The 17,736-nt window shown below is 35.3% G+C and overlaps 3 protein-coding genes across 3 annotated transcripts in view; 2 read left to right on the forward strand and 1 right to left on the reverse strand.

The window, feature by feature from the left end:
• Positions 1 to 17,736, forward strand: part of LOC135849973 (ferritin heavy chain-like) — a 226,659-nt gene that overhangs the window by 50,058 nt on the left and 158,865 nt on the right. The window lies entirely within an intron of this gene.
• LOC135849955 (cytokine receptor-like) lies at positions 5,169 to 7,774 on the forward strand. The gene has a single exon (XM_065370618.1). It carries the CDS (start codon positions 5,184 to 5,186, stop codon positions 7,239 to 7,241), a length of 2,058 nt encoding a protein of 685 aa, XP_065226690.1. The 5' UTR covers positions 5,169 to 5,183; the 3' UTR covers positions 7,242 to 7,774.
• LOC135834240 (uncharacterized) lies at positions 13,178 to 14,611 on the reverse strand. Its single transcript, XM_065348075.1, has one exon. It carries the CDS (start codon positions 14,609 to 14,611, stop codon positions 13,178 to 13,180), a length of 1,434 nt encoding a protein of 477 aa, XP_065204147.1.

The raw sequence follows: 17,736 nt of genomic DNA on the forward strand, positions 1-17,736 counted from the left end.
GACCTCAAGATCCCAGACAGCCAAAAAGGCAATCCTCAGAAGGTTAGATAAGTAGGTCTAAAACCTTAAGAGGCCAGACAGACGGATCAATGACCTTGAGCGAGACCATAGATAAGCCGACAAACGTCTTTGGAAAGCTAAAAAAGTGAGTCACAGACGTCGAGAGTACAAATAGATGGGTCAATGACCTTATAACGATGAAATGGCATAAAAACACTTCAAATCATAAAATTAAAATAACACATCAAAAATTATATTGTAGAAATTAACGAAACTCTCTTTTGGTCACCCAAAGTCCGAAATGATGAAACCTCAAAAATTGACAAAAATATCACAAAAGATGAAAAAGGAGGAGTTGCGATGAGGCCATTTTTTAGCCACAGACAGTTATCAACTCGACCACTCTTAAAATGTTATAATAAATGTCCCAAATACGGATCCGTGATTAGTTGACCCAAAATGACTATTTTTAGGCTCCAGGGGGGTTCCCAAAGTTACGATTAAAAAAATAATTTTAGGAACCACTGAGTATTATTTTTAAAAAGTTTATTAGTACCTATCTGAAAGACCACAAACCTACCAAATTTTGAGCTCGGTAAAATTTTGCGCTGGTACTCAAAAATCCATTTTTTTTTTGTTGGTAATTTCGATATTTTGGGAACCCCTGGAAAACTAGAAACCTGCGATTTGCGCCAAACGTAACATTTTGAGATATGTATTCAATTATCTAGATGAATAAGTTTTTGAAAATGAAATTTGATCTGGACATAGAAAAAAAATAGAAATTCCTCCGTATTCCCCTTGAATGCTGTTTAGTCGGGGAGCCCACTTAAGGATAAATTGCACCCCCCCCCCCGACGATCTTCCGGGACAACTTTTTTCTTAAAAGGGGAGTCCTAAGGAACAATTCTAGCCCTTTAACTAAAAAAAAAAGTGGCCCTACATACAAAATGGCGGCCATTTTGATTGACAGGTCAGCCAAAATCGCAGATTTTGCGTTCCAACATGGGACCTGCACGAAATTTTTTGAACTTTACAAAGGTAGATCGAAAGATCAGACAAAAATTTATCACCCGTCAAAATTTCAAGTGCTAAAGTGCCCTTTTCGATTTTTGGTGAATTTTTGAAAATCAAATTTGAGCCAAAAATGAGGGAAAAAATCAAAATTTTACCAAACTGACCAAGAAAGCTGAAATTTAAGATACCTACACCCTATTTTTGACATGCCAAATCGATTGGAAACTGTTTCAAACCGTTTTGAGCAGTTCTGGAGTCTCCAGCAGATTTTTGAAACTCGAAATTCCCAGAAAATCTCACCAAAATGGAGTAGGAAAGCTGAAATTTATTCAGCCAACTAACTTCAATACGCTACAAAGTCAGCAGCAGGGGGATTTCAAGTCGTTTTGGAGCATCCAGCGATTTTTTGAAAATTACTGAAGCCTCCATTAGATTTTTGAAACTTTAAATTCCCTAAAAATTTCATCAAACGGAGATGGAAAGTCAAAATTCATTCTGCAAACTAATCTTAAATACGCTACGAAGTCGTCTGCTGATGGATTTCAAGTCGTTTTCGAGCTTCCAACCACCTTTTGAGAGGTCGTATGGTGTTTTTTGGAAAATTGAAATTTCCAAGAATGTAGCTGGAAGCTTCAAAACTATTTCAAACCATTTGAAACCACCATGTAGTCGAATTCATATCGTATTGAAATTAGTTTGCGAAGTAAATTTCAGCTTGCCAACTCCATTTGGTAAAATCTTGCGGGAATTACAATTTTCAAAAATCTCCTGGAGGCTCCAGTAATTTTCAAAAAGTCGCTGGAGGCTCCAAAATGATTTGAGCCCACCTAAAGTCGTCTTCAGAGGGTGTTAAAATTGGAGTGTAGAGTAAATTTCAGCTTTCCATCTCCATTTGATAAAATTTTGTGAAAATTTAAAGTTTCAAAAATCTGATGGAGGCTCCAGGAATTTTCAAAAAGTCACCGGAGGCTCCAAAACGACTTGAAATTTCCCTGCAGTTGACTTCGTAGCGTATTGAAATTAGTTTGCTGAATAAATTTCAGCTTTTTAGTACAAGGGCTAGAAATGTTCCTTAGGACTCCCCTTTTAAGAAAGAAGTTGTACCGGAGGATCGACGGGGGGGGGATGCAATTTATCCTTAAGTGGGCTCCCCGACTAGTTTGTTATGCAACCTATTGTCGACCTCTTAAATCGATTAAAAACTATAGAGCTTTTCGTGTGCATGGTAAATGACTTGTGTAGGTGAGGTTTCTATTTTTAAATTTTCATTGTCGTTGCAGTGGTTATTTTCGTTCTTTCAAATAGCACTCTTACTTTTTAAAATATATTGGTTGGTACATACTCGTATATGATTGTTTCTATTCTCTCAGACAGATACTTGCCTCAACTACTTATAAAATTGGTTTCATCTGTTATCAAGTGATGATATGTGCATTTTGTTTCATTTTCTCTGGTTCATTGTTTTGCTATAGTCAATAATCTTTTGTGTTCTGGATCACATTATTCTATTATTGGATCATTTTTTAGTGGCATTTTCAATCTCACTAATCAAACGTAAGTTGTTAATTAATTTTTTCCAAGTGTTTTGTTACAGTTAGTTGGTACTAGACCATTGATCTTTATAAACAATTTACGGGGGTTGGGCCGCGAAGCGGCCAGGGGGCGGAGCCCCCTAGTATTGTAATAAATTGTGATGGCTGTTTCGTTTTTACCGACTTTTCTTAAGAAAAGTGGAGTACTGTATTTGTTGCGATGGTGGAAGTTGGGTCGGGGAGTGACTTTTCTTTACGTTTTGAGGGTCTGGGATCACGATACGACCATTCCCGAAAATTCAGGTTTCCTTATATAAGGTTTATATATAGATATATATAGGCATCGCGGTAGGCTTATGAGCCAATTTTTCAAAATTTCAAAATTTTTAAAATCATTTTCAATTTCTGTTCTAATTAACTAATCGAAATTCTAATTGCACAGTCATTGAAATATATAATTTATCTGTATCAAGAAACAGAATAAAAAATTTTTGGAGAAAATTTTTTCAAAAAAATTTAAAAATTTTTTGAACTATATTGAATTTTGTGAAAATTGCTTGGTTGTCAAAAAGTCTGAACCACATCAAAATTTTTGGTATCAACAGTATTCCCATAGAGCAATAAAATGCAGAAAAATCATTAGTCAAATTTATCATCGTGCATACCCAATTTCAACAGGGCTTTGGGTATGCCGACCAGTACTTCCTATTCTATAGGCCTCATGTTAGTACTACATCTAGCGAACATCTCTGAGAAACATTTGGTGCGCGCAGCTAACTTTGACAAAACTAGTTTGAAACAGGTGGCTCACTTGTTATGTAACTTTAGCCTTTACGAAGTGAGCCAGGCTGGTAAACCTACTGGTTCACTTCTTATGCAAGATTAACCCATACATGGGTTCATAAGTGTGCTGTCGTGAACATATATATATATATATAAGTTTTTTTTGGTTTTTTCGATATAACTCAAAAGCTGTAAACTTTTGGATCGTGGTGATAATTTTGGTTTGTAGGGACGGTAAAGGCCTAGTTGTATGCAAAGTTTCATCAAAATTGGTTCAGCCGTTTTCTATATATTGAATTTTGAAAAATTGTGAAAAAAAAGTTCAAAGTTCAATAACCTCGAAAACTTTGAACTTTTGGAGCATGATGGTTATGTCAAAAAATCGGGCTTGTAACCTAGTTATAAGATTATAAATTTGATCAAAATCGGTTTAGCTGTTCCTGAGAAATTTCATTTTTAATGAATTTTGTGCAAAGTCACCCTGCAAATTTTGTCGCTCGATAAACGCTGAAGCTGCGAACTTTTGAAACATGCTGATGATGACAAAATGTTAGGCAAGTATCCAACGGGTGAAAATTTAAATTTCATCAAAATCGGTTAAGCTGTTCTTGAGTAATTAATTTTTAAAGTTGATGATTTTTTCAATGTGCCATTTTACCAAATAAAATTATCGATTTTCGTATTATTTCGAAATTCGAATATTCGCGGATGAATTTTTGGAAATTCGAGTTCGACAAAAAATCGAGGATATTTTTATTGATACAATGTACGTTTAAACGATACGTTTATCGATCAATTTCACGAAAATAGAAATGAAAATTTATCGATTTTCTTATTTCAAATAGGTAGTCAACATGTATACCTTTTAAAATTGCATTTTGGAAAAGTACAACGGTGGACCTGGGGCGAAGGAGTTGGCTTGGTGAGCGCGTGGGACATGGTTCAAATCGTACCCCAGGAGCAAATTTTTTTAAAAATTTTTTTAACGATTTTTGACAGAAAATGTTGGAATTTATCGATTTTTTTATTTCGAATGTACGCGGATCAATTTTGGACTCGATAATTACTCGATATATTCGCGAATAATTAACCAAAAATTAATTAAATGGATTTTTGACAGAAAATGTTGAAATTATCGATTTTCTTATTTCGAATGTAACGCGGATCAATTTTGGACTCAATATCACTAAAAATAAATTGAATAAATCGAGTCGTTCGCGAATAATTCACGAAAAATAATTGAATGAAAAGTTCAATTCGTTCGCGAATGTCACTTATACGAATCGATTCGTTCGCGAATGATTCACAAAAAAAATTCAATCCATTCGTGAATGATTCGCCAAAAAAACTTCAATCCGTTCGTGAATGATTCACCAAAAATTGAGTAAATGAATCGATTCGTTCAAGAACGAGTCACTCATACCAATCGATTTGTTCGCGAACGAGTCATTTATACGAATAGATTCGTTCGCGAACGAGTCACTTACACGAATCGATTCGTTCGCGAATAATTTAGTAACTATTAATTTACTCGTTCGCGAATGATTCACCTAAAAATCACTCAATTTGTTTACTAAATTGCCAATTGTTCGTAAATGATTCGATTCGATTGTAAACAGAACAGAAACAGATCAATTGCTGTAAAAATGTTTCAAAACTAGTGAATCAATTCGTTCGTAATAAATTTTTATTCAAAGAAAAGTCGGTCTTCTCACGCTAAATGCGTGAGTGTTTTTTTTCCTCAATTAATATAACGAACACTGAAAGTGATAAACTACTTTACTCATTATACGATGTAGGTACTTATTTAACCTATCATTTCATTTTCAGGGAACTGATGGGATAGCTGTCATGAAGAGCTGGTCACTTACCATTTTTTCATCCTTTTTAATAAGACTGAGTTTGACTCGCTGTGATTCGAATTCAAATCAAAAATGTTTCCAGACTGGAGGAATGATCATTCCAGCATGGAGAGTTCCAATTCCAGACGTAGATATTATTTTAGAAGTTGGAACGCCTCTAGAGATCTACTGTACGTTGGACTTGAATCACAAACAAGCCGAAAATTACACCTCTCTAGATCTCGTATTTAAAAAAGGGGATCGTAAAATCGACAGCAAACACATAACGATTGTAAATTCAACAACAGCCAGATTATTTTTGGAAACTTCAACTATTAGTGTCCAAACCGAGATTTTCGCTTGCTCGTTAACATTACATGGTCTGTTGAACAACAATCCTGAAACACCACAGGAAGATTTAATCTGTTCAAGTTCTGTACGGATAGGGAGTAAACCGAAAAATGTGGCGAATTTCAAGTGTCTTAGTCACAACTGGGACGTATTGGATTGTTGGTGGCACGAGCCTAATAATGGAATTGCGACGGATTACTCGATTTATTATTCCATTCCTGGAGATGCTGGTGAAAATCAATTATACGGCTGCCCAGCAGATCAAAGTGAACCTGGCCATTGTCAATGGACTAAAAAAACGTCTCCTCCTTATAAAGGAAATTTCGAGTACACGAATTTCTACATCAATGGCAGTAATATGTTTGGTAATATTACTCAAAAGTTCAGATGGCATCATTACACTCATATCATTCCGGCGCCACCATGTAACTTGACATTTTTAAGAACAACCTCCCATAGTGTTTGCCTTCAATGGGATGACGCCAGTTCGAAGAATGCGTCCTTGACAAATTTGCCTTACTTATACTTAATTAAATATAAGCGACCTAAGTCGAAAAGTTGGAACGTAATCTACTTCCACTCGAAAGACATTGAAAAAGAAAATGATCGTGTGCAAGTCAACATAACTGGTATAAAGTATCCGAATATGGAATACAAATTCCACGTATACGTGAAATTCGACGTCTCAAAAAAAAATCCTTGGTCTAAGGCAGCTTCTGTGGTAGTGAAAACCAGCGCATGTGCGCCCTATCGGTCTCCAAAAACTGACCCAGGTGGTTTTGAAGTATTCGCTAAATATTCGAATCATCGAAACGCAATCGTCTATTGGAAGCAAATTCCTAATGAAGAACATAATGGCGACAATTTTCTGTACAGGATAATTGTTTTTGAAAACGATGAAAAAGTCAACATTACTCCTACTTCGATGAATAATTTTTCCGCCACATTCTCGAATCTCTCTTTCAACGCTTATAAGTTTTATATCAGATCAGTCAATGCGATTGGTTCAGCTCCTCGATCTTCTATCGTGTATGTGCCTAAACAGAATGACATCTTGCCACGACCTAATCCTAATTATACGCGTTTTGATGGAACCGATGTTTACGAAATAAAAGTGCGATCAGGTTTGCTAGAGTTCAAACACACGTTTTATCAAATCCAAGTCACCAATTTTACATTATTCTGGTGTGAAAGTAATCATAGTGATCCGTATCCATGTAGAAATGTTTTCAACTGGATTACTCTGCCAGTGAATAATATCATCTCCCATAACTTCGCGTTTAAGCACAACGTAACCCTAAATCAGCACATGGGTTATCAGTTCGCAGTCAGTACTAATTCGTTGAACTCTAGCAGCGGCATGCATTGGATTATATTCACTGGTATTTACAACCAGGTAACTAAAATTCAGAATGTTTGGATTCAGCAAGTCGGCTCGTCCTTTGTAGACATACATTGGAAATTAGAATTCGCTAATTGGGTCAGAGGGTTCAAAGGCTACAAAATATCGTACTGTCCGGTCAATGAGAATCAACACGATTGCGTCGAATCTACTGAAAAACGCCACACATATCATGCTGATGAAAACACTAGCGATTTGAATTTTACACACTTGATGCCAAATACCACTTACAAAATGGCAGTGGCGATTTGGACTGATGAATTGTTAGGACCTTGGAGTGAATGGATGTACCCACGTACCAAAAACGCACCATAGAGCATCCAAAAGATCACTGATGGGAATATTATTTTGAATTCCATACTTCTCCAGGACCACCTCAAAACTTCTCGTGTGTATTTTGGGTTTCGGAGACGCTTTTTTGAAAATTTGAGGCTTGCTGGTATTTTTTTAAATTTTAAATTGATCTAAAACTTGAGGATGCCCTGCAACAGAACCATACTTACAAGGGAACCTCTTGAGGTGTCCGCCTCCGATTTGAACGAGACTGCGATTGTTGGAAAGAGCATTATCTAAAACCCCCAAAAGGTTCATTCCATGTCAATTCGACCGAAAAAATGCGATTTTGAAAGCCATGTCTTTAGATTTCGCTCAAATTTTGTTTACAATATCTACCCACTCAGTAAGCAAGAAACCCGCAATCAGTTTCGTCCCAGCCCCCTCTGAGGGCTGGTGGGGGGGGGGGCACAGTGGGCTGTGAGAACCCTCAAAACGGGCGTAATTCAAAAACTTACAATGAACACAAAAACAATGGTACAATGATATCCTCCCTTATGTTTTTGGGATCGCAGAATACGAATTTGACAATATTTTTTTGTAGGGGTGGGGGGTGAGGGGGTGAAGGGGGCGAAAAATTCAAAATTTGACTATAATGATGTGTGATATGTCGAAATGTATGTTTTTGAGGGTGTAGATCACGAATCTGACAATATTTTTTTCATAGGGGTCAATGGTGGGGGCTGAAGGGGGTGAAAACGGTGAAAAATTCAAAATTTGACAATAATGATGTGTGATATGTCGAAATGTACCGAATATGAATAATTCAACTAAAAGTGAGTAATTTTCATCAATTTACTCGATTTTAGTTGTTATAAAGTAATTATAGAGGTATAATTTACGTTGAAACTCCGTTTTTTACCTACTCTGCTGCATAAATAGGAATGGAAAAAATTTTTGCACGTAGATGCACGGGAAATTCCAGTGGCTGGTAATACTTAAGATAGTGTATTTCAAGATGTTAATTGCCATTTTTGCCCTAAAGTGCCCCCGCGACCTCCACAGTCGATTATAGTGAAAAATCTTGGTGAATTTCGTTAAAATGTGACAAATTTTTTCTTCCAGGGACTTTGACGGCACCCCAATAGAAAATTCTTCATCCCCCACCCTTCACCCCTTCTACACCCTCAAAAACGTACATTTTGACATATCACACGTAATTATGGTCAAATTTTGAATTTTTCACCGTTTTTACCCCCTTCATCCCCCACCATTCACCCCTACGAAAAAAATATTGTCAAATTCGTGATCTACACCCTCAAAAACATACAATTCGATATATCACACATCATTATGGTCAAAATTTGAATTTTTCACCCCCTTCATCCCCCACCATTCACCCCTACGAAAAAAATATTGTCAAATTCGTGATCTACAACCTCGAAAACATACATTTCAACATATCACACATCATTATAGTCCAATTTTGAATTTTTAAACATTTTCACCCCCTCAGCCCCTCACCATTGACCCCTACGAAAAAAATATTGTCAGATTCGTGATCTACACCCTCAAAAACATACATTTCGACATATCACACATCATAATAGTCAAATTTTGAATTTTTCGCTCCCCTCACCCCCTCACTCCCCACCCCTACAAAAAAATATTGTCAAATTCGTATTCTGTGACCCCAAAAACATAAGGGAGGATATCATTGTACCATTTTTTTAGGGTTCATTGGAAGTTTTTGAATTACGCCCATTTTGAGGGTGCTCACAGCCCACTGTGGGGTGGGGGGGCTTTCATTATTTTCACATTGTCTCGAGGTACTCAACTTCAGCAGCCAATTCCTCCAAAACTATGGTACTTTGATCAAAACTGATTTCACAGTTCGAAAGGGTATTGGATTTTGAACTTTTTCAAGCATTTTGAAATTTTCAAAAGTTGAAAGTGGTTGAAAGTTCAAATTTCAAAATGGCGCTGTGAGTGAGAGCTACCATTTAAAATTCTGAAAAAATTTCCATACATAGATGTATCTTTTGATGCTTTTTTGAAATATTCAAGTTTCAAGATGGGATCTCTTAATGGAGAGGGAGCACCCCCAGCGCCAATTTTGGGCAAAACTTTCGAAAAAAATCTGGGGCATGTGATACATCGAATTGCATGTTTATGGTAACGCTGAACACGAATATGCCGTTAGATTTTTGATTGGACCCCATCCATGGCCCCCAGCAGCACCTCCCTAAATTTCATTTTGGCAGGTATCGCGGTTATCGAATAAACCACACTGCTGGAATGTATGGTGTTTAAAAAACACTGAAAACTTTGACACCCCCTAGCAAGCTTTAAAAAATGGTCAGAGGGCCGATCACCCAGTACCTACTTATTAACATGAAAAATATAAAATCAACTTACCTATAAGTAAATCTCAGGGGAATACCAGTTCACGTAAATTATGAGATTTTCACCAAAGTATACATGCATACAAAATAAATAAGTACCTCTACCTACCTATTGTTACATTTGCGTAATGGGTGGAGTGAGCAACCCGAAGATGATACACGAACGTAGGTATCCGATCTGGACTTCGTATCATTTCGTAAATGAATGATGTGTAGGTGTTGCTCTACTGACGTCATATTCGTATTCAGCGTTACCAAAAACATGCAATTCGATACATCACATGCCCCAGATTTTTTTTCGAAAGTTTTACCCAAAATTGGAGGTAGGGGTGCTCCCTCTCCATCAAGAGATACCATCTCGAAATTTGAATATTTCAAAAAAGCATAAAAAGGTACATCTATGGAAATTTTTTCAGAATTTTAAGTTCAACTTTCAACTTTTGAAAATTTCAAAATGATTTAAAAAGTTCAAAATTCAATACCCTTTCGAACTGTGGAATCAGTTTTGATTAAAGTACCATAGTTTTGGAGGAACGCGCTGCTGAAGTTGAGTACCTCGAGACAATGTGAAAATAATGGAAGCCCTCCACTAGGGTGCTGGGACCAAACTGATTGCGGGTTTCTTACTTACCGAGTGGGTAGATATTCTAAACAAAATTTGAGCGAAATCGAAAGACATGACTCAAAAACGTTGGTCAAATTCAATTCACATGGAATGACTCAAAACCAAATTTTCAGCTGCCCAAGTTCATTTTTCGATTTTTGGTGAACTTTTGAAAATTCAAAATTGACTGTTTTGGTGATTTATGATTTTTTTTAAAGAATACGTACTTGATCAGTAAAAATAGTTGAAATGAATCCCAAAACTAATATCAATAACCCAAATCCAAATTTCATCATTTCCAGCCATTCTAGAGCCTCCAGCGCGATTTTCAATTTCTCCAGAATGTTGAATTTGTTCCAGAAGACGTGAATATTCAGTTGGGCAGCTAAAAATCGAGTTGTGTATTACACTCGATGTGTTTAACGAGTTTATCCACATTTAAGCCGATTTTGAGAGTGACTCCTGAAGAATGGTTTTTTGACCAGCTTTTTTCAAAATTAAAAAATCCAGCAAATAATCAAGTTTACTCCCAAAATCGGCTCAAATGTGGATAAACTCGTTAAACAGGTCGAGTGTATTACAGAACTCGATTTTTAGCTGCACAACTTTATATCTGGAGCAAATTTAATATTCTGGAAAAATCGAAAATCGCGCTGGAGGCTCCAAAATGGCTGGAAATGATGAAATTGGGATTTGGGGGGTTTGTTATGGACAAAATACAGCGATTCGCGCAAATTTCAAAAATTTCCATGCAAAACGGGAAACTTTTGATTTTTTGGATTTTTTAATTTTATTATGAAAAAAGCTGGTCAAAAAACCACTCTTGAGGTGTCACTCTCAAAATCGGCTCAAATGTGGATAAACTCGTTAAACAGGTCGAGTGTAATATACAACTCGATTTTTAGCTGCCCAACTTCATATTCACGCCTTCTGGAGAAAATTCAAAATTCTGGAGAAATTGAAAAATCGCGCTGGAGGCTCCAGAACGCCTGAAAATTGTGAAATTTGGATTTGAGGGGTTAGTTTTGGACAAAATACAGCGATTCGCGTGAATTTCGAAAATTTCCACGCAAACGAGAAACTTTTGATTTTTTGGATTTTTTAATTTTGAAAAAAGCTGGTCAAAAAGCCACTTTTGAGGTGTCACTCTCAAAATCGGCTCAAATGTGGATAAACTCGTTAAACAGGTCGAGTGTAATATACAACTCGATTTTTAGCTGCCCAACTTCATATTCACGCCTTCTGGAGAAAATTCAAAATTCTGGAGAAATTGAAAAATCGCGCTGGAGGCTCCAGAACGCCTGGAAATGGTGAAATTTGGATTTGGGTAATTGATATTAGTTTTGAGATTCATTTTTACTATTTTTACTGATCAAGTACGTACTTTTCAAAATAAATTCATAAATCGCCAAAAACAGTCAATTTTGAATTTTCAAAAATTCGCCAAAAATCGAAAAATGAACTTGGGCAGCTGAAGATTCGGTTTTATGGGTTTTAGACAATACTCTTTCCGAAAATCGAGGTCTCGTTCAAATCGGAGTGTGACACCTCAAGAGGTTCCCTTGTGAGTTCTTTTTTATTTGCAATTAATGTCATTGCATCTACGTACAATGTAGCAGGGGTTCTCCGTGTGATCTCATTTGTTCAGATAATTTACTGTCGAATTTATTATGTAGGTAATAATATGTACAATACTGTTCTGTACTCTTTTTATTATTATAGTCTTTTTAAAATGTATTTTTAAAATCACAGGTTTTCAAAGTCTTGAATATTTATCCTGCACATCAGTGGCTATATTTGAATGAAGACAAAAGTGTCCCAGCACAAAATAACTCCCTTTCACCAGTAATATAGGCAATTCATCTTGAGTTCAAATATGTATGTTTGCATACTCTGGAATTTGAAGGGACTGAATTTTTTTGACTTTACGTGGCAATTTTGACGCTGCGTATTTTTTGAGCTCCAGGGGTTCCCAAAGTTGTGATTGAAAAAATAATTTTAGGAACCACTGAGTACTATTTTTAAAAACTTTTTAGCGCAAAATATTTGTTTAAGCCCGATAAACGTTATGCGAGGTGATTTTTCTATTTTCGACCCTTGGGGGTAAAAATTTGGGGGTAATGTTGTCGATAGTAACTTTAAGCTAAATAAATCTGCATCCTAACTAATTTTGAGCTCGATAAAATTTTGCGCTGGTACTCAAAAATCCAATTTCCCATTTTTTTTTTGTAATTTCGATATTTTGGGAACCCCTGGAAAACTAGAAACTTGCCATTTGCGCCAAACGTCATAATTTGAGGTATTTATTCAATTATCCAGATGAAAAAAATTAATTAAGCTCCCTGTGTATTCGTAACTTTTACGCCTTTTTTAGAGCCCCCCTGCCACTTTAGGCACCCCTAAAATCGGCGTTTACTCATATTTTTTTTCAAATAAATTGAAGAATTTACATTTGACACACACTAGCAAGAGTTCCATAATTTTTCATTCGATTTTTCTTGCAACTTTCAAAATTGAGCTGTTTTGGATCAAACTCTGAGATTTTATACTTCGTTGAAATCGTGGAAACTTGTGCTTTTAACGTTTTTTTCAAGATTAAAATCTCAGAATTTGACCCAAAATAACTCAATTTTGATAAGTATAGGAAAAATCAAATAAAAAGTAAACCATGTTTTCGGGGGTTTTCAGTTTGTTCTCTTTGAAATGAGATCCTTTTTTGGAATTCCCCCCTCCCACATATGCACTTCTGCTTTTTTGGAAGTACGTACGATGTTTTCCGTTTTTAAACTTTTTTGTCTCTAATAAGCATAAGGTATACAAAAAGGAAGAACATTACATTTAAAAAATTTATTGACAAAGATGATAAAAAAAAACCAAAAAATTAAAAGTTTGACCTCAATGATCCCATACAAGAACTAATATCAATAATAGGCAGGTAGGTATAAACTCGAATAATTTTCAGTAGAAATTTATTGCATTAATTTTTTATCATGAAAATTATCCAATTCATCGTCACATTCACTTTCTTCACAAGAATCGTCATCTTCATCTTCGTCCGATGAGCATTGAGCCAAATTTACAATCACCTCATCAATTTTGTCTTCAATTTTCGGATCATTTTCCCAGTAATCATTTTCCAATTCGATAACAGGGTCCAGAAAATTTTTCGTGTGTCGAGGTGTGACTGAAAGAATTGCATTTTCGACCGCATCGAATAATTTTTGTTGACAGGAATCACCGCCGGTTATGTTCATTTCTCTGACTTTGGTTTTAATTCTGCACCACACCATTTCGATAATATTCAGCTCACACATGTATGGTGGCAATCTCAATACAATGTGACCAGCCTTTCTCATAATCTCATCAATAACATATTTCTTTTCTTTGGGCTTATTCTGTTCAATAAGTGCGTATAATTCATGACGTAACATATTCTCATCAAATGGAATGTCCCGACTTCGAAGCCATTCCTTCATCACAGCTTTTAACGAATACTTGTTCGGAACTTTTTCAAGTAATGCATTATGGTAGGCAGCATTATCCATAACGACTACAGAATTCGATGGCAATGATGGAATCAATTTCGTTGTAATCCATTTAAAAAACATATCAGCGTTCATTTGGCCATGGTAATCGCCAGTCTTGACATTCTCTCTGTACAACAATTTGGCCCCTTCCAATAACCCATCCTCGGCCGAGCACGCGTGTACTAATATTAAACGATTTTTTGAAGAATTATTCTCAACAATTACACCAGCATCAGCTAATCCTTCTCCTTGACAACTTTTTTTGTACGTTGAATCATTATCTATACGAGTTTCATCGATGTAATAAATTTTTTTATTTTCAGAACGGTATTTTCTGATTTGTGCGATGTACCTTCTTCTCCACGCGATATTTTCGGCACGTTCTACCAGAATTTTTCGCCTAGTGCCACATTTTTTCCACGAATAACCCATATTATGTAAAAGCTGGCGTAATTTCTCTCTACAATATGGAAACCCTGTATCTTCTTTCATCACACTTAATAATTTACTCGTCGATGGAACTCTCGGTTTGTCTTCGAGATAAAAATTTGAAATTGTTCGTCGAATTACTTGTTGATCGAATTCATCACATTTACTAAAACTTTCTTTATTCCTTTTCTTACCAGGAGATGATAATTTTGTACATTTGGCTGGAAGTGGAAGATTCTGTTCAGCTGCTGCATTATATTCTTTCTTGACTCGATTGATAGTTCGTAAAGAAGCATTACAATACGAAGCTGCTCGTTTTAATGGATTATCGAAGTCTGCTAATGGAGCTTTGAGTCGTTTTTCCTCTTCGCACATGTTTATAATATTCGCTATCATAGTGCGAGCTTCACTGTGAATCACTTGGCCGCGTTTTCGTTTAAGCGACATGATTGCGAATGTACAGCGATGCCAATTAATTATAAATTGAAAGATTTGCCACAGTATACACATCCGAAAACGAAGACTACTGTTAAATTAGGTACTAAGGGATGCTGCACATGGTGAACGAGTCGAGTGAAACAGCAGTACCTATGTAGATGTCATGGGCAAGGAAGAAGGTGGAAAAAATAGAAAAAAACTGGTTTGTACAGCAGCAAGAGTTCTAAACGTGGTCGTGGTGAAGAATTCAATTAACTAAACCTTTTCCCATTGAATTACGCGGTGGGACGCGTCTACCTGAGGTACTTGACGTACTAGTTTGGGCAACCTGTCATACCTGTAGTGAAACTTCAAGGTAAGCGCCAACTTATACTGGTCGCCGAACTATAACTCCTCAACTATGACAATTACAAAAATTCCTCTTTTATAAAAAATAAAAAAATAGGTATCTCCAATTTTGCAAAAATTTTGAAATTTTATACCGTAGCACCTTATTTACTAATCTAAAAATTTTTTTAAAAAAACGGAACTTGATTCATTATTTTTTTCATTTTCTCAATATCTCAGGTTCTGCTGCACGAAATTTCAAAATATTTGCAAAATCAGTATTATAGTTTTCGAGTTTAAGAGAATGGCGGACCAGCATATCTCTTGGTAGAATTCCTCTAAATGACCTTCTCAAAAAGAAAAAAAAATTCCCTCAGCCTTTCAACATAAATACAGGGTGTCCGACGAGTGAAGTAACAGAGTACATAATATGAGTAAAAAAAAATGTACTCAAGATAAACAAGTTGACTATCTTGAAAATTGAAGGGGCAAAATACAAACAAATTTTGTTATGATCATTTTTTTTCTTACTCTAAAATTTAAAAAGTTCTTAAACCTCAACGATTTTTGATTCGCTAAAAATTTCATTAAATTTACAGTTTTTGAACTTCAAAAACTTATTAAATTTTAGAATAAGAAAAAAAATAATCATAACAAAATTTGGTTGGGTACCTACTGAAGTTACTCGTACCTAGGTACTTTCAAAAATATTTCAGAAGTTCAATTTTTGCAATTTCAAGAAGTAAGTATCCATTTCTCTTCCTAAAAAATTACCTACCTACCTACCTGAGAATCTCGTTTTTTGCCTAAAAAAATGTCTATGACAAAAAAAGGTCTATTTTCAACAAAGATTGCAGCGGCGTTGAGTAGGGAAAAATAAGGGCTTTTAAAAGTGGCCTTGAAAATTTCTGGCCCATGCACAGGGTGTCCACAAATTAAAAAACCGGTTTGGTTCAAAAAATTCAAACTGGTTTTTGAAACCGGTTCATTAATTTGCAAGCAGTTAACAAAAAATACCCAAAAATTGTAGATAGGGAAAAAAGCTTGAAACAAAAGTTGTAGAACGTGAAAAATTACACAATTCTGTCTAATCACATTTTGAAACCGGTTCATTGGTTCGCATTTAGCAACCAGTTTTTGACAATCACCTAAAAATTGGAGATACAGAAAAAAGCTTCAAACAAAAGTTGTAGAGTGTGAAAAACTGAACCATTTTCGTTGATCGGATTTTGAAACCGGTTCAATAATTTGCAACCAGTTATCAAAAATCACCTAAAAATTATAGGGATAGAGAAAAAAGTTTTATAACAGTTGTAGAGTGTGAAAAATTGAACCGTTTTTGCTGATCAGATTTTGAAACCGGTTTTCATTAAATCGCAGCAAGCCATCAAAAGTTACCTGGCTGCAATTAAGTTAGCCATTTTCAAAATCCGATCATCAAAAATGGTTCAATTTTTTACACTCTACAACTTTTGTTTCAAGCTTTTTTCTGCATCTTCAATTTTTAGGTGATTGTCAAAAACTGGTTGATAAATGCAAACCAATGAACCGATTTCAAAATGTGATTGAACAGAATTGTGTTATTCTTCATGCCACACAACTTTTGTTTCAAGCTTTTTTCTCTATCTCCAACTCTTAGGTGATTGTCAAAAACTGGTTGCTAAATGCGAACTAATGAACCAGTTTCAAAATCTTTTGTTTCAAGCTTTTTTCTTTACCTTCAATTTTTGGGTATTTTTTGTTAACTGGTTGCAAATTAATGAACCGGTTTCAAAAAGCTCAATATCACGTTTTTGTCTTCTTAGTGTGTAGAATATATTGCGCCAATAAAAACCGGTTTGAATTTTTTGAACAAACCGGTTTTTGAATTTGTGGACACCCTGTGCATGAGCCTGAAATTTTCAAGGTCACTTTTGAAAGCCCTTATTTTTCCCTACTCAACGCCGCTTCATGCATCTCTCCAGCTCTTTCCACTTGAAAATAAAAGCCAACGGGCACTAATACTTTTGTGTCATACTTACTGTAAGTATATCATTTTTTTGGCCAATAATTGCCAAAAATTCGTGCTTTTCCCACAAAATAGTCAGTCTTGCTTTTTGCTTCAGATTGTCAAAATTTTCGTGTTTTTTTTTGCAAAAAATTCTAAAAACTTTATTTTTTCACAAAAATTGTCCAAAAGTCTTCCCTGTTGCTAGCCATTTTACGAACTTGAAAAGTTTTGATTTTTTACGTAAAATTTCTACAAGTTGAAAAATCTCACTTTTCGAGAAAAAAAATGTGAAAAGATGTACTTAATTTCTTATTTTTAAAAATTGCTGGTTTTTACGTAGTTACCTACTCAAATTATCAAATTTTTGCTTTAAAATTTTTTTCTTCAAAATTATTTCAAAAGGCCGGTTTAGGTATTTGTCAGAAGTTCCCACAGTATCTCTTTTTGCCAATGATTCTCAGAAAGTTCTTCTTTTTGCTAAAATTGTCAAAATCCTACTGTTTGCCCAAAATTTTTAAAAAAAAAACCTAAACAAAATTTCTAAAAATGGTCGTTTTTTTCAGAAAATTTTGAATTTCAACTTTTTTTTTTAAATGTCCAAATTTTTCGATTTTTTTCCAGAAACTATCAGAAAACCATTCCTTTTGTTAAAATTGTCAGTCGATCGTTTTATTTTTCCAAGAATTACCTTTTTCGTCAGAAATTGCCAAAATCCTTACTTTGCTGACGAAAAATTATCAAAAAGTCTCGATTTTTCATCAAAAAGTTTCGAAATACTCGATTAAATTTTTCAAAATTAAATACATTTCAATTCGTA

The sequence above is a fragment of the Planococcus citri genome, chromosome 1, assembly GCF_950023065.1.
Source record: "Planococcus citri chromosome 1, ihPlaCitr1.1, whole genome shotgun sequence".
Lineage (NCBI taxonomy): Eukaryota > Metazoa > Arthropoda > Insecta > Hemiptera > Pseudococcidae > Planococcus > Planococcus citri.

Bases quoted from the DNA above. Each gene is read 5' to 3' on its own strand.
- LOC135849955 (XM_065370618.1), top strand. From the start codon at position 5,184: ATGAAGAGCTGGTCACTTACCATTTTTTCATCCTTTTTAATAAGACTG.
- LOC135834240 (XM_065348075.1), bottom strand. From the start codon at position 14,611: ATGTCGCTTAAACGAAAACGCGGCCAAGTGATTCACAGTGAAGCTCGC.